Source organism: Agelaius tricolor, unplaced genomic scaffold (assembly GCF_023055355.1).
Source record: "Agelaius tricolor isolate 1412-34295 unplaced genomic scaffold, bAgeTri1.0.p SCAF_4, whole genome shotgun sequence".
Taxonomy (NCBI): domain Eukaryota; kingdom Metazoa; phylum Chordata; class Aves; order Passeriformes; family Icteridae; genus Agelaius; species Agelaius tricolor.
In genome coordinates this window covers 57,630,547-57,652,921 of record NW_027269264.1, presented here as the reverse complement: position 1 = coordinate 57,652,921, position 22,375 = coordinate 57,630,547, and the positions used below count along the sequence as shown (strand labels likewise).

At 59.2% G+C, this 22,375-nt stretch overlaps 1 protein-coding gene across 5 annotated transcripts in view; it reads right to left on the bottom strand.

Annotated features, from left to right (window-relative positions):
* Positions 1 to 1,404: 1,404 nt before the first annotated feature.
* Positions 1,405 to 22,375, bottom strand: part of SMAD4 (SMAD family member 4) — a 39,003-nt gene continuing 18,032 nt past the window's right edge. The window contains exons 5-14 of one of the 5 annotated variants that reach the window (XM_071425885.1): positions 21,945 to 22,160; positions 19,501 to 19,620; positions 19,262 to 19,372; positions 16,732 to 16,782; positions 12,600 to 12,783; positions 10,369 to 10,537; positions 8,554 to 8,692; positions 5,025 to 6,210; positions 1,866 to 4,554; positions 1,405 to 1,835 (exon numbers count right to left, since the gene is read on the bottom strand). In XM_071425885.1, the coding sequence (XP_071281986.1) occupies positions 5,999 to 6,210; positions 8,554 to 8,692; positions 10,369 to 10,537; positions 12,600 to 12,783; positions 16,732 to 16,782; positions 19,262 to 19,372; positions 19,501 to 19,620; positions 21,945 to 22,160 (1,202 nt within the window). In that variant the 3' untranslated portion in view covers positions 1,405 to 1,835; positions 1,866 to 4,554; positions 5,025 to 5,998. Of the gene's footprint in view, positions 4,555 to 5,024; positions 6,211 to 8,553; positions 8,693 to 10,368; positions 10,538 to 12,599; positions 12,784 to 16,731; positions 16,783 to 19,261; positions 19,373 to 19,500; positions 19,621 to 21,944; positions 22,161 to 22,375 lie in introns of all 5 variants that reach the window. The other 4 variants (XM_071425884.1, XM_071425882.1, XM_071425883.1 and 1 more) reach the window with 4 other exon arrangements.

The window sequence follows — 22,375 nt, the reverse complement described above, 5'->3', positions numbered from 1 at the left end:
TCCCTGGGTCACTCCATGGGTCATTCCAGGGGTCACTCCGTGGGTCATTCCCTGGGTCATTCCCTGGGTCACTCCCTGGGTCACTCCATGGTCACTCCATGGGTCACTCCATGGGTCACTCTCTGGGTCATTCCCTGGGTCACTCCCTGGGCATTCCAGGGGTCACTCCGTGGGTCATTCCCTGGGTCACTCCCTGGGTCACTCCCTGGGCCATTCCATGGGTCACTCCGTGGGTCACTCTCTGGGTCACTCCCTGGGTCACTCCGTGGTCACTCCATGGGTCACTCCATGGGTCACTCTGTGGGTCACTCCCTGGGTCACTCCGTGGGTCATTCCCTGGGTCACTCCGTGGTCACTCCATGGGTCACTCCGTGGGTCACTCCGTGGTCACTCCGTGGGTCATTCCCTGGGTCACTCCGTGGGTCATTCCCTGGGTCATTCCCTGGGTCACTCCGTGGTCACTCCATGGGTCACTCCATGGGTCACTCTGTGGGTCACTCCCTGGGTCACTCCGTGGGTCACTCCCTGGGTCACTCCGTGGGTCACTCCGTGGTCACTCCGTGGTCACTCCCCATCTGCAGCTGCTCGGGGCCGGGCGGGCCTGGGGTGGCCAGGGCAGCTGCGGGGGCGGCCAGGGGGCACAGAGGGCACAGCTCGGGGGAGGCTGGAGCTGAAGGGCTGGGCTGGGGCTCAGGAGCAGGCAGAGACCCCGGCAGCCGCACAGAACCCGTGGGGAGAACTCGAGGATCTGGCGTTCCTGCAGCCCCAGGAGGGCGTTCCAGGGACCGGCACCGCAGGTGGGGAGGTCACAGCTCCCTCTGGCACCCCCGGCCGTGGCCATGTCCCCGCAGTGCCCCCGTCCCGTCACAGCCCCGCACGGAGCAGGGGCACTCACAGCGCCCCAGATCCCACTCTGGACCCTGGGCTGGGCTTTGGGCTGGTGCTGCTCCGAGTGTGGCCCTGGAACCGCAGCCCTGGAACCGCAGCCCTGGAACTGCAGCCCTGGAACTGCAGCCCTGGAACCACAGCCCTGGCCCTGGAACTGCAGCCCTGGAACTGCAGCCCTGGAACCGCAGCCCTGGAACTGCAGCCCTGGAACTGCAGCCCTGGAACCGCAGCTCTGGAACTGCAGCCCTGGAACTGCAGCCCTGGAACCGCAGCCCTGGAACTGCAGCCCTGGAACTGCAGCCCTGAAACCACAGCCCTGGAACTGCAGCCCTGGAACCGCAGCTCTGGAACCGCAGCCCTGGAACCGCAGCCCTGGAACTGCAGCCCTGGAACCGCAGCCCTGGAACTGCAGCTCTGACCTTGAGCTCTCCCAGCCCCAGCGCAGCCAGCAGCTCCGACCGCCCTCCAGAAACCGGGTAAAAACTCTCTGCCAAATGAAAGAAAGAAGCCGAGAGCTGAATCTTTACCTTTTTTAATCAAAAACATACTCTGTTACAGAATTTCAGGAAAGTTAGCTACAGTATATTATCCACAAACTAGGTCTAATGAAAAACATACAGGAAGCTACAAAGGAACTACTGGGAATTCTGTTGACCGCTTATCAAAAGGCAATGGCTGAAGAAAAGAAATGCTTAACCAGGTTTCCATGCCTGAAAAACCCTCTCGGGGTGAGTTTTGGGCTATGGGTACTTCACAGCTCTCAACCCATCTGAACCACAGCTTTGGGGCGCTGCCAAACCTCACCAAGAACACAGAAAAATTTACTGGAGCGAGGAAGCTCCAGCAGGGGCTGGTGTGGAGTCCCGCACATCTGGAGGGAGCAGCAGCCCCAAGGCACAGCACGAGCCCCAGAGCGCGGCCCCGGCGCTCTCAGCGGCGGCTCTGCTCTCTCAGCAGTGACCCTGCCACAGTGTGACCCTGCCACAGTGACACTGCCACAGTGTGACACTGCCACACTGATCCTGTCACACTGACGCTGTCACACTGACCCTGCCACACTGACCCTGCCACACTGACCCTGCCACAGTGTGACCCTGCCACACTGACCCTGCCACAGTGCGACACAGCGGGGCCGGCCCGGGCACGGCGCCGGGAGCAGCTCGGGGTCAGCGCCTCACAGCCGCGGGGACTGCCCCGGTTCGAGGGGCCCCATTGCCCACCTGCTGCACTGCCCTGACCCCGTACAGCGCCAGCAGCTCTGCCCACGGCTCAGGCACGCACAGCAACCCCTCCCCAGCCCCAGAACCAAGGGCACCACTGCAGCCTCGGCCCAGAAAGTGCAAACAACAGGGAATGGAGGGGAGCAACCTGGGAGGGCGGGACTGCAGAACCTGGAGCTGGACAATGAACCCCAGTATGGAAATGGACCAAAACCCGTAAAAGTGTGAAAACTGGGGATCAGGATCCATCCTGGGAGGAGCCAGGGCCGGGCAGGGACACAGGAGGGAGGCAGCCCCTCCTGAGGCGCCCTCCTCTGGGGGAGAGGCCAGGGAGGCGCGGGGTGCGAGCAGCGCGGGGTGGGTCACACCTACGATGGCACCGAGGGAGGGAGCAGCACTGCAGGGCTGCCAGAGCTGCTGCAGGGCTGCCGGAGCTGCTGCAGGGCTGCCGGAGCTGCTGCAGGGCTGCCTCAGCTGCTGCAGGGCTGCCAGAGCTGCTGCAGGGCTGCCTCAGCTGCTGCAGGGCTGCCTCAGCACAGCGTCCTCACCCACGGAGGGGATGGAAGGAATGGTTTTGTCTCCATCCAGAGGATTCCTGCTGGAGTTCAGCCCTTCCAGTGGGAAGGTTTCCTCTCGGCACCTGCAGTGGGCTCAGTGTGAACGCCCTCCCCTCTCCACTAACAATGACAGTGGGATAAAAGCTTTCAACCCTCCCAGCGCCGACCCCAGCTGGGCAGACAAAGGCAAAGCACAAAGGGCTGCAGCACAAAGGGCTCTAACGGGGCCGGGATGGCGCCGGGAGGGCTGAGCAGGGAGCAGCAGGAGGTGCACGCTGAATAAATCCCGGCCGCTGAATAAATCCCGGCCGCGTCACCCGAACGAACGCGGCGCTGCAGACAAGTGGCACCCCTGGCACCCCTGCGGGCACAGGCACGGGTCACCTCAGCTCCTGCAGCCCCTCCTCAGCTCTCAGACACAAATGCAAGCCCGCCAACAGCTCGGGGGCTGCTGCTGCTGCTGCTGCTGAGCGCGTTCCAGCCCATCATGTGCTGCCTGCTGTGCCTTGCCATGGAAGAACAAAAGTTAATTTAACAGCATATGAAAAACCACGAGTAAGATTGTCTCATTTTTCTTTAACAGCTGCAAGTGCACCCTTTTGGGAACTGGTGGTGGGGAAGATGAATGCCTTCTCAGCTTTCACCGCCTCTGGCTTCTCCTGCTGTAAATACAGTGACTTCTCGTAATAAAATCATCAGATATTGTTTTGTTCTGAACATTTTGGGGCATCCACGCATTTTGCAGGTGGAGATTTGCTAACACCTGTAAAAACCCTCGCCTTACCCAGGGACCTCTTTCAGACTGTAGCACAAGCAGGAGGAGCAGCAGGCTGAGCCAGCCTTTCCCTGCTTTGCCCGGGTTTGGCACCACCACAAGGCCGGCCAGGGGTGCGAGTTTCTGGCCGGGCAGCCAAGCAAAGCCAAGCAGGTTTGGGGCCAAACCCGGGGTGAGAGCAAACAAACTCCGCTCCTGCCCAGGACCGGGGGTGCCGCCTCACAGGACACAAACGTGATGTCGTTAAAAGCCACCCCGAGGGAGGCAGCAGGGAAAATAATGAAGTTAATGAAAATGGGGGAAATGGATCCATTTCTGGCCGAGGCTCTGGAGCCTCCCGTGCCTGCTCGGCCAGCGGGGAGCAGCACTCCCGGCTCCTCCGCAGGAATTCCAGCGAGGGAACAGCGACACCCAAGCACGGCCAGAGCCGCCGGGCCTCAGCCTCTGCCAGGGGCTGGGCAGGAAGGCCCGGAGCGATCCCGGCAGGATTTCGGGGCTGCTGCAGCCGTGCCGACAGCGCAGGGGCCAGAGCTGGGGGCAGGCAGCGTCTGCTCCCTGCTCACCGTGCCAGGAGCTCAGATCCCAGGAGAGGCTCTCCCTCCCAGGTAAAGGAGCAGTGAAAGCAGGAGCTGCCGTGTTTCCCAGTGAGTTCCAGCCAGAGGGACCCAGCAGGGACTGGAGCCCAGGGACCCCAGGGCTGTGCTGCCCTGCGGGGGGAGCCCCACGGCTCAGAGCAGCCGTCTCGGGGCGCAGCCACACATCAGAACCAAACTGAACCGGCTGAGAGGGGGGTCCATCCTTTCATTGGTGCTGCAGGCAGGGCAAGGCAGAGCTGCTGCTGTGCCCCAGAGCCCAGGGGGAGCACAGGGGCTGAGCTGTGCCCCAGAGCCCAGGATGGATGAGCTCAGGGGGCTGAGCTGTGCCCCAGAGGCCATGGGGAGCCCAGGGGCTGAGCTGTGCCCCAGAGGCCAGGATGGATGAGCACAGGGGGCTGAGCTGTGCCCCAGAGCCCAGGATGGATGAGCCCAGGGGCTGAGCTGTGCCCCAGAGGCCAGGATGGATGAGCACAGGGGCTGAGCTGTGCCCCAGAGGCCAGGATGGATGAGCCCAGGGGCTGAGCTGTGCCCCAGAGGCCAGGATGGATGAGCACAGGGGGCTGAGCTGTGCCCCAGAGCCCATGGGGAGCCCAGGATCTGAGCTGTGCCCCAGAGCCCAGGATGGATGAGCACAGGGGCTGAGCTGTGCCCCAGAGGCCATGGGGAGCCCAGGGGCTGAGCTGTGCCCCAGAGCCCATGGGGAGCCCAGGGGCTGAGCTGTGCCCCAGAGCCCATGGGGAGCCCAGGATCTGAGCTGTGCCCCAGAGGCCAGGATGGATGAGCCCAGGGGCTGAGCTGTGCCCCAGAGGCCATGGGGAGCCCAGGGGCTGAGCTGTGCCCCAGAGGCCAGGATGGATGAGCCCAGGGGCTGAGCTGTGCCCCAGAGGCCATGGGGAGCCCAGGGGCTGAGCTGTGCCCCAGAGGCCAGGATGGATGAGCACAGGGGGCTGAGCTGTGCCCCAGAGCCCAGGATGGATGAGCCCAGCACCTCCCTCTCTGCACGGAGCCATTGCCCCTTGGCGCGGTCACCGATGGCACAGGGCTGAAATAACCGGGAGGTATAAAAACAGGTTTGCCATCTTGCCCTGAGTGGAAATGGTGAACAGAGACAAAAACCCAGTCCAAACGCCGATGGATTACCGTACACACTTCCATGATATATGCAAGTAAAAGAGTCATGCAGATTTACCATGATACATGCTGGGGGTTTGCTGAGTGGAACCACAGAGGCCGGTAGCAATCATGAAAACACGCTCCTGCCATCAGGCACTCACGAGGCAGTTTCAGTGGCAACGCTGCAGGCATTGGGGTGTTTCACCTCACACCGAGTGCCCACGCTCAAAGCATCCATTTCCTTTAGTGTTTTAAACTCACATGGCTACATAAATAAAAATCTAGGATGTCTTCTGGTTTTTTTTTTCAAAAACTAAAGAATTTTTTGATCAATGCCAACAAGGTATGTGTCATCCCCTCACTTTTTGGCAGCTGCGAGGCTTTAACCTGGAAAAATCGTAGCGTGATCATCAACAAAATAAAGAAGTCTTCTGTTAACTACTGTTCCCTAAACAGAATATCACAAATCAGCTGGAATTTAAAGTCGCTACAAGGTAAATGTTTTTAACTACTAGAAGGAATTTTCAGATATAAATATATATATAATATATATTCTGCATACAAAAGGCTCCCGTGAGGCTGATCACCAAGATGCCACCGTAGGGAAGGAGAGTTTCAAAGGGAACAAACCCAGCTCTGTGAAGTCTCTATAAAGCATTTACCTTCCACGTCAGGCCCTGTGTTACGACTACTGAGTTCTGGAGATAACTGAAATCCAAATCCCGCACGTTCAGGCGCGTTCTGCTAAGAGCAAGGCGGCAAACACATTTTTAAAACCTGTTTCGAGAGGTTAAGCAGGAGGAAGTGGAGCATGGGCGGGGGCGGCGGCTCGGGGCGTTTTACAGGCGCTCAGTCCAGGGGCTGCGGGTCGGCGATGGGCATGGTGTGCAGCACCTCGTCCAGCAGCTGCAGCGCGCGGTGCAGGTGGATCTCGATCCAGCACGGCGTCTCCTTGATGCTCTGCCGCGGGTAGTCCGGGCCCCAGCCCTTGACAAAGCTCATCCTCAGGATGCACAGCCGCCGCAGGTCGTCCACGCCGATCCCGGCCGCCGCCGACAGGCCTGGCGAGAGCGGGGCACGGTCAGGGGCTGGCGGGCACAGCGGCGCCACCTCCGGCCCGGCCTGGCATGGCACACCTGGCCTGGCATGGCACACCTGGCCTGGCATGGCACACCTGGCCTGGCACACCTGGCATGGCACACCTGGCCTGGCACACCTGGCATGGCACACCTGGCCTGGCACACCTGGCGTGGCACACCTGGCCTGGCACACCTGGCCTGGCACACCTGTCCTGTCACACCTGTCCCCTCACACCTCCCTGGCTCTGCTCCATGCACACCTCCCTGTCACCCAGCCAGGCCAGCCCTCGCTGCCACATCCCTGCTGCATGTCCTGCACCCGTTCCTTTGCATGTCCTGCACCCGTTCCTTTGCATGTCCTGCACCCGTTCCTTTGCATGTCCTGCAGTTTCAGCTTTCACAGCGTTCTGCCACCTCAAACAGTGCTGAGACACAAAACTCTGCAGTCAGAACCATGGAGTGGGTTTGGGTCAGAGGGACCTCAGAGCCCACCCAGCACCACCCCTGCCATGTGCAGGGACACCTTCCACTGTCCCAGGCTGCTCCAAGCCCCATCCAGCCTGGCCTTGGGCATTGCCAGGGATCCAGGGGCAGCCCCAGCTGCTCTGGGCACCCTGGGCCAGGGCCTGCCCACCCTCCCAGCCAGCAATTCCTAATTCCCAGTATCCCAAAATCCGTCCCTACACAAAGCAGACGGGATGAAACCCAAGTGCTTTACAGGACACAATGTATGCAAATCACACTTAGGAAGCCCAGTCACAAAATGCTTATTCCGAGGTTCTGCATTTTCAGTGAGAGAACTCAGGCTGGGCACCCGCAGGAGGCTGGATTAAAGCAGCGCCACTGCCGGCTGACACAGCAGAAAGGGAAACACAGCTGCCAGATTTCAAATCACAAGTATGGCTAAGAGAAAGAAGTGACAAACTTTCCCCAAAATGCCTTCAACAATTTGCAGGGCAGCTGCAGGGAGCCACAGGGCAGCACAAGGAATCCCGCAGCACACAGGGCAAGCCTGGCTCACCTAAGCACTCACAGCTCTAAAGTACTTTGGAACAACTTCAAGAATCCAGAATTTAGGAACTAGGGCAACGCCAGCCCAGAATAACAGTAATAAAGAAGAGAAAAAACCAGCCCCAGCCCTCCTCAAGATCCTCAGCAGCAGTGTTCCTACACCTGGCCAAGGGCCCAGCGACCCGTGATGTGTCTGCAGTGGTGTTTGGATCAGCTCCAACAGGAGCACATTTCTCAAGCTGGGCTCTGGGCAGCCAGCAGTGCCTGTGCTTGTGGCTGTGTGACCCTGCACAGAGACTCTGCTCTCTGCTGTGCTGGGGGACACGGAGCAGCCACGGCCACACACAGCCCTGCCCAAACACCGTGGGGCGAGGGCAGCGTGGGGCAGGGGCTGGGCCGAGAACATGGGCCCACTGTGCCCCACAGCATGGCAGGGGTCAGTGACAGCCCCACAGCATGGCAGGGGTCAGTGACAGCCCCACTGTGCCCCACACCATGGCACTGTGCTGGGCAGGGGTCAGTGACAGCCCCACTGTGCCCCACACCATGGCACTGCCCTCGGCAGGGGTCAGTGACAGCCCCACTGTGCCCCAGCCATGGTCCCTGTGCCACCCCAGTGTCCCTGTCCCAGCCCCGGGTCTCTGTCACACCCCAGTGTCCCTGTGCCAGCCCCGGGTCCCTGTCCCATCCATGGTCCCTGTTCCACCCCAGTGTCCCCGCAGTGTCCTCGCGGTGTCCCCGCCCCACCCCAGTGTCCCCACAGTGTCCCCACAGTGTCCCCGCAGTGTCCGCGCAGTGTCCCTGTGCCACCCCAGTGTCCCCGCAGTGTCCCCCCAGTGTCCCCACAGTGTCCCCGCCCCACCCCAGTGTCCCCGCAGTGTCCCCCCAGTGTCCCCGCAGTGTCCCCACCCCACCCCAGTGTCCCCACAGTGTCCCCACAGTGTCCCCACAGTGTCCCCGCCCCACCCCAGTGTCCCCGCAGTGTCCCCGCAGTGTCCCCCCAGTGTCCCCGCAGTGTCTCCACCCCACCCCAGTGTCCCCGCAGTGTCCCCCCAGTGTCCCCGCAGTGTCCCCGCAGTGTCCCCCCAGTGTCCCCCCAGTGTCCCCACAGTGTCCCCCCAGTGTCCCCGCAGTGTCCCGGCAGTGTCCCCGCAGTGTCCCCGCAGCGTCCCCGCGGTGTCCCCCCAGTGTCCCCGCAGTGTCCCCGCAGTGTCCCCCCAGTGTCCCCCCAGTGTCCCCACAGTGTCCCCGCAGTGTCCCCGCAGTGTCCCCGCAGTGTCCCCGCAGCGTCCCCGCGGTGTCCCCGGCACTCACTGATGGCGGGGGCGATGCCTCCCACGGAGCCGGGCCCCGGGATGTTGCCGGCCACGGCTGCGGCCTGCGCGGCGGCGGCGGCCTGGGCGGTGGCCGCCTGCTGCTGCATCTGCCGGTGGCACTGCCGCAGGTCGAACACCTGCAACACGAACACGCGCGGGTCACCGCCGCTGCCCCTCGCACCGGACCGGCCCGGCCCGGCCCAGCCCGGCCCAGCCCAGCCCAGCCCAGCCCAGCCCAGCCCGGGCTGTCCCCGGGAGCAGCAATTCTCCCCCCACCCCGGCACGGCCAGCACTTCCAGCCCTGATCCAATCCCTATGGACTCTGCTCGTGCTGTCACCAGCACTGCCCCGAGCAGCACCTTGTGCAGACCACAGTCTGAAGGGTGCCACAGGCACATCAAACCCCTGCTTCTCTGTTAAATCCCAGGATTTCCAGAAAAACGGGCATTTAAAAAAGCCAGCGGGTCCCACGTTCTCGCACTGGAGTGTGGCGGGGTCTGTGTGAGGGAAGCACCAGCAACTGACAGTGCAGGGCTGCGGGCCTCAGGCTGGGCCATTCTGTACCTCTGGGGTCACATTTGCCACCATGCACGTTCAGAACTCTGTTTCTATATTAGAAAGCTCACGCTCAGAGCGCGTGGGGTTCCCTTCACCCTCCCTGCACAGCTGGCTCCAAAACCGATGGTGAGAACACCAAACCACTGAGAGCTCCCAGCAGATGAACACGAGAGCGGCTCTTTGCGAGTGTGGCTTGTCTGTGTGAGCTCACAGTCTGTCAGAGGCACACCCGGGTAAGAGCCCCTCAAAACCATTTGTTTTGTGCAGCTTTCTCTGACCCCTGTGTCACCTCACATTCGTGGCACTTCGACACACGCCCTACACTTCTGCTGCATTTATATTTACTTTCACAACTCTGCTTTTTTTGGGAGAAAAGAAACAGATTATGTTCTTTTCCAAGAAACACAAGGCTGAAAATTTTAGCTGCAGTTAATTTAAACCTGTTAGGCTAAAAATATAAAGCACTGCTACCAAAGCTGCTTGTGACGAAGTACAAACCCCACTTTCATAGTGCCCAGATGACACCTTCAGTTCACAGTCATTTCTAAAGTCCCCTCTAGGTGAACGACAAATGGAACTTGTTAGGGGTTCTGAGGGTGAGGTTGGCTTTATGTAAATATTTATTTATTATAAATGCCTCCTGTCAGGGTCTCTAGCTGGTCAAAGTGACCCCGAGATGCATTAGAAAGTCTCTTTTCCCAGCCTGGGGCTTGAAGAGGCAGTCAGGGCTCTTCATTTCTTGGCCTCAAGGTTGTTTATTGCATCTTATCTATAAAATTCTTTCTCCTGTCCTGCTGAGGTCTGTCCAGCAGGTCAGACAGAGGCACACTGCTGTTATGTCTTTATACTAAAAGCTACCTGTACAATATTTACAATAACTATATTAGACAGGGAGCTTCTACTCTAAACCAATCCAAAAGTGCTACCATCACCTAGAACATGGAGGCCAAGAAGAAGCTGGAGAAAGGCTGGGCACGCCCAGATTCCTCCATCTTGCCCCCTGAACCCCCATTCTAAAAACCCCAAAATCTGCTTTTCCACCCCATGATAACTTCGCCATCATTCTACTTTATTTGTCATGGCTTTGTGATCTTCATCTCAGGAGGGTAACTTGCTCCGGGCTCACAACCAAACGCGCGGGGGCAGGCTGGGCTCTGTGCCAGGGCGTGTGAGCACAGGTTGCTGGCAGGGATGTGCCGGCCTCGGCGCGGCTCTGGCGCGGCCGCAGGGACGCCCCGTGGCAGCGGTGACCCACCTTGATGTAGGCGCTGGGGTAGATCTTGTGCACGGCGTCGCCGGGGGCCCTGCCCGCCTCCCTGTCCAGGTAGTAGCTCTGCACAAACACGGCGTGGTCGCTCAGGCAGCGCACCCACACGTCACCCTCGCCCTTGCACTCCAGCTGCACGCCCTTGCCAATGTGCAACCTGCAGGGAAACGCACTGTCAGCACTGCACACACTGCACACACTGCACACACCCGCAGGGAAACGCGCTGTCAGCACTGCACACACTGCACACACCTGCACACACCTGCACACACCTGCAGGGAAACGCGCTGTCAGCGGCACTGCACACACTGCACACACTGCACACACCTGCACACACTGCACACACTGCACACACCTGCACACACCTGCAGGGAAACGCGCTGTCAGCGGCACTGCACACACTGCACACACCTGCACACACTGCACACACCTGCACACACCTGCACACACTGCACACACCTGCAGGGAAACGCGCTGTCAGCACTGCACACACTGCACACACCTGCACACACTGCACACACCTGCACACACCTGCACACACCTGCAGGGAAACGCGCTGTCAGCACTGCACACACTGCACACATTGCACACACTGCACACACCTGCACACACCTGCACACACTGCACACACTGCACACACCCGCAGGGAAACGTGCTGTCAGCACTGCACACACTGCACACACTGCACACACCCGCAGGGAAACGTGCTGTCAGCACTGCACACACTGCACACACTGCACACACCTGCAGCAGCCCCTGGAAGGGGTGGCAGCACAGGCTGCAGCCACAGCAGCACAGCTGAGCACACACCAGGCACAGCTGAGCACACACAGCAGCACAGGCACCCCTGAGCACACACACCAGCACAGCTGAGCACACACCAGCACGGGCACAGCTGAGCACACGGCAGCACAGCTGAGCACACACAGCAGCACAGCTGAGCACACACAGCAGCACAGGCACAGCTGAGCACACACCAGCACAGCTGAGCACACACAGCAGCACAGGCACCCCTGAGCACACAGCAGCACAGGCACAGCTGAGCACACACCAGCACAGCTGAGCACACACCAGCACGGGCACAGCTGAGCACACACCAGCACAGCTGAGCACACACCAGGCACAGCTGAGCACACAGCAGCACAGGCACAGCTGAGCACACACAGCAGCACAGGCACAGCTGAGCACACACAGCAGCACAGGCACAGCTGAGCACACACCAGGCACAGCTGAGCACACAGCAGCACAGCTGAGCACACACCAGCACCCCTGATCACACACCAGGCACAGCTGATCACACAGCAGCACCCGGGACACCAACACAGGCACGTCTGCAAGCCCCACAAGCGCTCTGTGTCTCACAGAGTCACTCTGCAACACCCACAAAGCCACGTTTCACTCGTTTGTTTGGCTTTGACTGTCACGGTGTGACATTTCTGGAGACAAGGCATCGTTTTCTGCCATCTCCCAAAGAGAAGAAGAAAAAGCTGCAGGATTGCTTCGGTTCTGTGTGCTTCCAGTTCAAAGGGCAGCACAGGCACGGCGAGAGGGCAGGAGAGCCCAACAGCTCCGTGCCGGCCTTTCCCTGCTCCTCTGGAAAATCCGCACACGGCAGCCACTCCCACAAAACCCTGAGGTGTGTGCAGAGCTGAAACCCACCTGCACGCACACAGGGGCAGCGCAGGGACACACCTGGGGTCACTCACACACACACAGGGCACACTGGGGTCACTCACACACACACAGGGCACACTCCCAGCACACAGGGCACACCTGGGGTCACTCACACACACACAGGGCACACTGGGGTCACTCACACACTCCCATGACACACACAGGGCACACTGGGGTCACTCACACACACACAGGGCACACTCCCAGCACACAGGGCACACCTGGGGTCACTCACACACACACAGGGCACACCTGGGGTCACTCACACACACACAGGGCACACTCCCAGCACACAGGGCACACCTGGGGTCACTCACACACACACAGGGCACACTGGGGTCCCTCACACACTCCCATGGCACACACAGGGCACACTGGGGTCACTCACACACACACAGGGCACACACAGGGCACACTGGGGTCCCTCACACACTCCCATGGCACACACAGGGCACACTGGGGTCACACACACACTCCCATGGCACACACAGGGCACACGCAGGGCAGTGCCAGGTTCCAGAGGCAGGGAAGGAGGGCCGGGGTACCTCGCTCTCTCGATGGCCTCTGTTCTGTGCACGTTGGACAGCTGTCCCAGGCAGAAGCGGTCCCCTCCGGAGGGATCCACGTACCCGTCCACGGTGACAATGGGGCAGCTGGAGGGCACCTTGAAGGTCTCCCCGACCTGCACATCCATCTCAAAGTAGGCGATGGAGCACCAGTACTCTGGGGCTGGACAAGAACGGGCGCGAGGGCGCCGTGAGCGTGCTGCAGGGCGCCCGGCCCGCGGCAGCACCCGCGCAGCGCCTGCGTCCCAGCTCACACCCGCCGAGGCTGCTGCGCCTCAGCCCCTGCAGGAGAGGCTCACCGCCCCGCCACACCACCCTGCAAGAGAAGCCACCTGCACCCACACCAGCCCCGGCACAGCTCTGGTGCAGGCACCGGCGACCCCTCTGCACCTCGGGGGTGTTCTCAGGGACCCAGGACGAGGGAGGAGATGAGAATCTTGACTCTGTGCCTCAGAAGGCTGATTTCATAATATTATTCTATGATATATTATGATAATTACGATAATTATTATGATATTCTATTAAGTATTAAATATATAATATATAAATATTAATAATATAATTGTATAATTATTATGTTTATAATAATTATACTACTATATATAATTATATATTTATATGTAAATAGATATTATATATTAATTTAAATATATTAAATATTATGATAATTACGATAATTATTGTGATATTATATTAAGTATATTAAATATTATATAATATATAAATATTAACAACTGTATAATTATTATGCTTATAATAATTATATTACTATATATAATTATATTATATATTTATATATAAATATATATTATATATTATTTTAAATATATTAAATATTATGATACATTATGATAATTATGATGTTATTTTATGATAGATTAAAAGACAATTATATTTATGTTAAATATAATTTAATTATATTTAATAAAGTAAATAAATATCTTTAAATCTTTAAAAGATCTTTTTAAATTAAAAAAAAATCTTTTACTATATTAAAAGAAAATGATATATTAAAACTGTACTAAAAGAACAGAAGAAAGGATTTCATCAGAAGGAAAGGGAAGAAAGGAATGACAATAAAATCTTGTGACTGCTCGCAGCCTCGACACAGGTGGCTGCCATTGGTCACCAAGTAAAAACAATTCACGCGCTGGGTAAACAATTCTCCAAGTCACATTCCAAAGCGGTAAACATGGAGAAGCTGAAGCTTCCCAGCGTCTCAGGAGAAAGGGTCCTGGCAAAGGGGTTTTCCTGAAAGGCGTCAGCGACACGCGCCCGTGTCAGCTCAGCAGGGGCCAGCAGCCTGCCGGGGCTGGGCAGCGGCACGTGGGGAACAACAACACAGAGACATTCGCTGAGCGGGCACCGGCCCGGGCAGGGCAGAGCCAGGGGCACCAGCGAGGCGGCAGCGGAGCACACGGCGAGCTCTGAGAGCCTGCGAGCACAGGGCTGCCCCCAACGCCGGCCGCAAAGGAGGGACGGCTTCTGCAGCCATCGGCCTGGCGAGGAAAGCAGAGCCGGGCTCCTGGGCCCTGCCCCGAGTCCCCAACAGCCCCGCAGGCACCGACAGCTGGCCAGGCACACGCGGTGATTTCCTGCATGAGTGCCCATCGCCTCTGCACACCCAGAGCTGCCTGTCACAGCCATGGCTGCTGTGTCTGCACACCCAGGGATGCCTGTCACACCCATGGCTGCTGTGTGCTGTGATTGCTGTATCTGCACACCCAGGGATGCCTGTCACACCCATGGCTGCTGTGTGCTCCCTGCACACCCAGGGATGCCTGTCACACCCCTGGCTGCTGTGTCTGCACACCCAGGGATGCCTGTCACACCCCTGGCTGCTGTGTCTGCACACCCAGGGATGCCTGTCACAGCCATGGCTGCTGTGTCTGCACACCCAGGGATGCCTGTCACAGCCATGGCTGCTGTGTCTGCACACCCAGAGCAGCTGCCTGTCACACCCCTGGCTGCTGTGTGCTCCCTGCACACCCAGAGCTGCCATAAGCTCTGGCCACGGAGGGTTCTGGGGAGCTCAGCACCTCTGCTGCCTGCAAGGCTCCATTTCCACCGAGGGGAGCACAGCCGGGCAGCACCAGCAAATCCCGGGATGCCAGGATGGGCTGGGTCAGAAGGGACCTTGGGGCTCAGCTCACTCCAAACCTGCCACGGGCACCCAGGGTGCTCCAGCCCAGCCTGGGACACTCCCGGGCTGGGGCAGCCCAGCTGCCCTGGGCAACGAGGCCTCGACAGGGTGAAATCACCACCAAACAACGGGAAACGCGATCCAGCCACAGTTAACCTCGCCCGGCAGCTACCAACATTCAATTCCTGGCACTGCTGTAGTGTCTGGGTAAAAACAAGTTTAACTTTTTGGCTTTTCAACTTTGTAGCTCCACCTCTGCAGGGAACAGTGTTACTGTTGTTAAACACAAAATATCACCTTGAACCCGAAGCAGAGAGAGCTTGGACAGCAGGAGGGACCCCGTGAACCGCCAGGTGAAGCCATGGTGAGCTTCCATGAGGGCCAGAGAGGAACAGCAGCACAAGACGCAGGAAGGGCAAGGCCCTCCGTTGCAGGGCTGTGGGGCCTGGAGGGGCTTGGAATGGGGCCAGACAGAGCTGGGAACAGCCCCAGACACAGCTGGGCACAGCCCCAGACACAGCTGGGAACAGCCCCAGACACAGCTGGGAACAGCCCCAGACACACCTGGGGACAGCCCAGACACAGCTGGGAACAGCACAGACACACCTGGGAACAGCCCAGACACACCTGGGGACAGCCCAGACACAGCTGGGAACAGCACAGACACACCTGGGGACAGCCCAGACACAGCTGGGGACAGCCCAGACACACCTGGGAACAGCCCCAGACACAGCTGGGAACAGCACAGACACACCTGGGGACACACACCCAGCACAGGGCTGCACAGCTCACCTGGGAATAGCCCAGACACAGCTGGGAACAGCACAGACACAGCTGGGAACAGCCCAGACACAGCTGGGAACAGCCCAGACACAGCTGGGCACAGCCCCAGACACACCTGGGCACAGCCCAGACACACCTGGGCACAGCCCAGTCACACCTGGGAACAGCCCAGACACATCTGGGCACAGCCCAGACACACCTGGGAACAGCCCAGACACATCTGGGCACAGCCCAGACACAGCTGGGCACAGCCCCAGACACACCTGGGCACAGCCCAGACACAGCTGGGAACAGCCCAGACACAGCTGGGAACAGCCCAGACACACCTGGGCACAGCCAGCCCAGCCCAGGGCTGCACAGCTCACCTGGGAACAGCCCCAGACACAGCTGGGCACAGCACAGACACAGCTGGGAACAGCCCCAGACACAGCTGGGCACAGCACAGACACAGCTGGGAACAGCCCAGACACAGCTGGGCACAGCCCCAGACACACCTGGGCACAGCCCAGTCACACCTGGGAACAGCCCAGACACATCTGGGCACAGCCCAGACACAGCTGGGAACAGCCCCAGACACAGCTGGGAACAGCCCAGACACAGCTGGGAACAGCCCCAGACACAGCTGGGCACAGCCCAGACACAGCTGGGCACAGCCCCAGACACAGCTGGGCACAGCACAGACACAGCTGGGAACAGCCCCAGACACAGCTGGGCACAGCCCCAGACACAGCTGGGCACAGCCAGCCCAGCCCAGGGCTGCACAGCTCACCTGGGAACAGCCCCAGACACAGCTGGGCACAGCACAGACACAGCTGGGAACAGCCCCAGACACAGCTGGGAACAGCCCCAGACACAGCTGGGAACAGCCCAGACACACCTGGGCACAGCCCAGACACAGCTGGGCACACCCCAGACACACCTGGGCACACACACCCAGCCCAGGGCTGCACAGCTCACCTGGGAATAGCCCAGACACAGCTGGGCACAGCCCCAGACACAGCTGGGCACAGCCAGCCCAGCCCAGGGCTGCTCTCGGGGCTGCAGGGCTCAGCCTGGCACCTGAACCCAGCCCCCTCACAGCTGCTGTGCCCCGTTTAGAACAGGACTCGTGCAAACAAGGGTCCCCTCCTGCTCCCAGCCCCGTCCCCCGCGAGCTGCACGCCGCAGCTGTCAGGCTTTACTCACCAGGGTGGTTTGATATGGGAGGCTGGAATGCGAGTTCGTTGTGAACTGGCCCTGGAGGAGAGAACAAGCAGTTAGCTTCACACCAGCAAAACCAAGGTTTTCTCCCCCAAAGTGCTTCCCTGTGAAACCACCCCCCAGTACCCTCATCAACTGCAGCCCAAGCTGTCCAGCGTGCCGGGGGCTGGACCACCAGAAACAACCATGAGAAACAACCACTCGGGATGGAGGGGAAGCCCCAGAGAACACATCTCCCAAGGAAAAACGAACTGCACAGGATGGTGGGTGAGTGTGTGCCCTCTGGGAGCGGCAGGAGAGGCTCAACGGGGCATGGCAGTGACAGCAGCTCCTGCAGCGAGGGGCCAGGGCAGGCACCAAAGCACCGGGAGAAGCTCCCAGGGAAGGCTCCCAGGGAAAGGTCCCAGGGAAAGGTCCCAGGGAAAGCTCCCAGGGAAGGCTCCCAGGGAAAGCTCGCAGGGAAAGGTCCCAGGGAAAGCTCCCAGGGAAAGGTCCCAGGGAAAGCTCCCAGGGAAAGGTCCCAGGGAAAGCTCCCAGGGAAAGGTCCCAGGGAAAGGTCCCAGGGAAAGGTCCCAGGGAAAGGTCCCAGGGAAAGGTCCCAGGGAAAGCTCGCAGGGAAAGGTCCCAGGGAAAGCTCCCAGGGAAATCTCCCAGGGAAAGCTCGCAGGGAAAGCTCCCAGGGAAGGCTCCCAGGGAAAGCTCGGTGTGGCATCGCCAGCCAGGCACAGGCACCCGTTCTGGAGGGACACGCGTGCCAAGAACATTTACAGCCTCTGCACAGCAGCCCCTCGCGCCCTGCCATCCCTGACAAATAACACCAGAGTGAAGCAGGGCCCTCACTGAGTGAAGGAATTAACCCTAACAACTGCGCCTGAGCCGCGGCCTTACTGACAGACACAGGCTGAAAAGACATTCCAAGGTTAATTTACAGCGCACTCTCCCCTCCGCTAACACCACCTTGATCTACACCAGGATCTGTGCTCTGCCTCCTAACACAGAATACATATTATATATTCCAATATTGGGGAACATTCTAACAAAAACTGCATTACAAAATAAAGAACTACTCAAGCTTTTTGCTACGAAATTTAGAAACCTTTCATTTGTGTGGGAGGTTTTTATCTACTAAAGCCCTACAGTGCATTTCCTGTGCTAGACCCCTACAACAGAAGCTTGACCACTTTTTTTCCCCATCTCCTGTACTTTAAAAGAAATGTTTCTTGTCCTTTTTCCTACATGAAGAATATTTTCAAGTCTGTGTGCTACTGTATTTGTGAACTGGCAATACTTCACTGTGCAAGGTTCACTAAGTTCTCTAAAGCTGGCAGTTTTTAAAGTGTGCATGGACATGTCTTCCAAAGCTTAGCATGACTGCAAAACCTCTAAAAAACAGAAACAGGCAGGAATTTCCAAGTTTTGAAAGAAAAAACCATCAGCTTCCTCTTGTGCTCGGGAAATGGGTCAGCGTGGGGCTGCCAAGCTTTGCAGGAGAGGCTGGGCCAGGCGGTGCTGCTCAGTTAATTGAGTGTAACAGAGCAATTTCAGGTGCCACACTGAGCCTTCCTGGGTGTAACAAAGCCATTTCAGGTGCCACACTGAGCTCTCCTGGGTGTAACAGAGCAATTTCCTGTGCCACACTGAGCCTTCCTGGGTGTAACAGAGCAATTTCCTGTGCCACACCGAGCCTTCCTGGGTGTAACAGAGCCATTTCAGGTGCCACACTGAGGTTTCCTGGGTGTAAGAGCAATTTCCTGTGCCACACTGAGCTCTCCTGGGTGTAACAGAGCCATTTCAGGTGCCACACTGAGCTTTGCTGCAGCTCTCCGAGCTCCTGGTGGTGCTGCAGCAGCGGGGAGAGCCCCTGGGGCTGACTGTGAGCTGCCAGCACAGCTGGGACAGGGCACAGGCAGATGTGAGGGGCTGTGAGGGGACAGGCAGATGTGAGGGGCTGAGAGGGCAGAGCACATGTGAGGATGCTGAGGGCACAGGGCACAGGCAGATGTGAGGGGCTGTGAGGGCACAGGCAGATGTGAGGGGCTGTGAGGGGACAGAGCACAGGCAGATGTGAGGGGCTGTGAGGGGACAGGCAGATGTGAGGATGCTGAGGGCACAGAGCACATGTGAGGATGCTGAGGGCACAGGGGACAGGCAGATGTGAGGGGCTGTGAGGGCACAGGGCACAGGCAGATGTGAGGGGCTGTGAGGGCACAGGCAGATGTGAGGATGCTGAGGGCACAGGGCACAGGCAGATGTGAGGGGCTGTGAGGGCACAGGGCACAGGCAGATGTGAGGATGCTGAGGGCACAGGGCACAGGCAGATGTGAGGATGCTGAGGGCACAGGGCACAGGCAGATGTGAGGGGCTGTGAGGGCACAGAGCACAGGCAGATGTGAGGGGCTGTGAGGATGCTCTGAGGGGACAGGGCACAGGAGCGGGGCTGCCAGAGCATCTCGCAGCTGGCACGGGCGGCAGGACAGGCGGACAGGCGGACAGAGGGACCCCAGGGGGCGCTTACAGTAGTGTCCGGGGTGCATGGGCGGGTGGTGCTGCAGGTGGCCGTTCTGGTGGTGCGGGATGCTGGGCGTGTAGGCGGCCGTCCGGCTCCCCGTCCAGCTGGTGGTGCTGTCTGCAAAGACAAACGGCCCTGGGCGCCCGAGCCAGCCGCCCTCATCCCCTGCTCGTCCTCTGCTGCTCCTGGGCTTTTGGAAACCGGGCTGAGGAAGCGGAGAGGCGCAGGAGCGGGGGGATACTCACTGTGGTGGTAAGTGGCTGGCTGGGCTGTGAACCCATTCTGCTGAGCTCCTGGCTGGGGCCCTGAAGCAATCTGTAAGAGTCCATCACTATGGCTACCTGTCAATATACTGGGAGGTTGACCTGGTGAAAGAACACACTACCTATTCGTGAGCGTTCCAAAAGGCGGGTCGAGAAGAGCTCAGCGCTAGCGGGCGGGAGGGCACGGCCCGGCAGGGCACTGCAGGGCCCCGCTGCCGCGGCCCGGCCTCTGTCCCTCTCCTGCGCCCGCAGGAGGCTCGAGGCAGAGCACTCTGCACCGGGGAACTCTGACCCCTTCACCCTTCGGGAGCAGGAGAAGGCACAGAGCTCTGCCCAGCACCCGCACCTTGTCCTGGTCCATCTCATTTTGCAGGGTGACAGGGAAGAGGGGATGTCGCAGTTTGACTGGGTAACAGGGCTGGAAAGGTTTGGTGTGAACCCAAACAGGCCCGGCGAGCCGCTTGTTTTCAGCATGTTTTAACTACTGTTCCTAAGGAGTACACTCACTCACAGCCATGCTCCTCCAAAGCACTCTGGGCAGCATTTCGCTGTGGTAAACACTGCTTCAGTAAAGCTGCACTCGGAAAGCCCCCGCGGCTTCTCTCCCTCCTCTCAAATAAATATTTCAAGAATTGTCTAAGATGAAAACTACAGATATTTCAGAACAGGTTAACAAAATCTGACTGCACAAGGCTTCAGTTCAGCCACTAACACTCAACTTACCAACACTTTCACAATTACACTGCACTCTCAATGCTGTGGCTAGCACAATCTAACATATTGAGAGCTTGCAGTAAAACATAAAAATTGACTTTTTTTTCACGTCCACTTGCCTCCAGCAAGTCTGGCACTGAAGAGAAAAGGTTACTGACTTATAAAGTGTGGTGCAAAGGCAGCACAATTAACTACCCATGCCCTTCTTATCTCTGCTGGAGACAAATACAGACATGGTGAAGTTACCAACATCAGTACTTTTAGCCAAAATCTCATCATCTGAAATTAACGAGCGTATCACAGCACCGCGTCCCCACAATTCGGATCTGTAATGAGATCAGCGATGCTCACTCATCTTCGGTGTGAAAGCTCTCGGGGTGCTCGGGGTGCTCGGGGTGCTCTGCTGGCCTGCAGGCTGGCCCTGGGCAGCATTTCATTTTGACAAACACGGTGCTGCGACACCGACCCCTCCCACTGCACCAGGCACAGGGAGAGGTGTCAAAACCCTCGTGGCAGCGCTCCAGCACACCAATGGAAATACTGGCTGGGGCTGTCCTCGGGGGAGCACAGGGAACCCCGCGAGGGGAGCAGTGGTGCTCACGCTGCAGGAGAGGGAGCAGCCCAGGGTCTCTCCTTTCAGCACACGCATTCGCTGCTCTGCTGCCGTGGCAGTGAAGCGATGAGTGTGTGACTGCTCTCTGGCAGTGCCCGGGTGGCAGCCACCCTGCTCTGGAAATATTAACTGGGGCTGTCCTTGGGGGAGCACAGTGAACCACCATGGCTGAGCTGCTGCGGCGCCCTGTGCGGCCCTTTGGCACAGGCACGGCTCGGGGTGGCACAGGAACGCTGCCGGGCCACAGCACTGCATCCCCCCGGCGCCATGCACAGGGGCTGGCCTGCAGCAGCTGCAGCACACACACAGGGTGCCCTGCATGCCCAGGGGCTGGCCTGCAGCAGCTGCAGCACACACACACACAGAGGCTGCCCTGCATGCCCAGGGGCTGGCCTGCAGCAGCTGCAGCACACACACACACACACACACAGAGGCTGCCCTGCATGCACAGCGGCTGGCCTGCAGCAGCTGCAGCAGCAGCACACACACACACACACAGAGGCTGCCCTGCATGCCCAGGGGCTGGCCTGCAGCAGCTGCAGCACACTCAGGGTGCCCTGCATGCCCAGGGGCTGGCCTGCAGCAGCTGTGCACACACACACACACACACAGAGGCTGCCCTGCATGCCCAGGGGCTGGCCTGCAGCAGCAGCAGCAGCACACACACACACACTCAGGCTGCCCTGCATGCCCAGGGGCTGGCCTGCAGCAGCTGCAGCAGCAGCACACACACACACACACTCAGGCTGCCCTGCATGCCCAGGGGCTGGCCTGCAGCAGCTGTGCACACACACACACACACTCAGGCTGCCCTGCATGCCCAGGGGCTGGCCTGCAGCAGCTGTGCACACACACACACACACTCAAGATGCCCTGCATGCCCAGGGGCTGGCCTGCAGCAGCACACACACACACACACTCAGGCTGCCCTGCATGCCCAGGGGCTGGCCTGCAGCAGCTGCAGCACACACACACACACACACACAGGCTGCCCTGCATGCCCAGGGGCTGGCCTGCAGCAGCTGCAGCACACACACACACACACACACTCAGGCTGCCCTGCACACCATCCCCACGCCCAGCCCACCCAGGAGCTTACTTGTGGAGGCCACGGGAATGTTGGGGAAGTTGGTGGTGCTGGTGGTGCTGGCCTCGGCGGGGGCCAGCATGGCCGGGGCGCTGAAGGGCTCCGAGCTGGCCCTGTTGCTGGGCGGGTGCTGGATGGTCTGCACCGAGTGGCCCTCGGCCGACGACAGCGACGGCTGCCCCTCGTAGTCGTGCACGTACTCGTCCTTCACCAGCATGCTGGATGGGGCTGCGGGGACAGCGCACCGTCACACACGGGACAGCACGGGACAGCATGGGGACAGCACGGGGACAGCACGGGGACAGCATGGGGATAGCATGGGGACAGCACAGGGACAGCACGGGGATAGCATGGGGACAGCATGGGGATAGCATGGGGATAGCATGGGGATAGCATGGGGATAGCATGGGGACAGCATGGGGACAGCATGGGGACAGCATGGG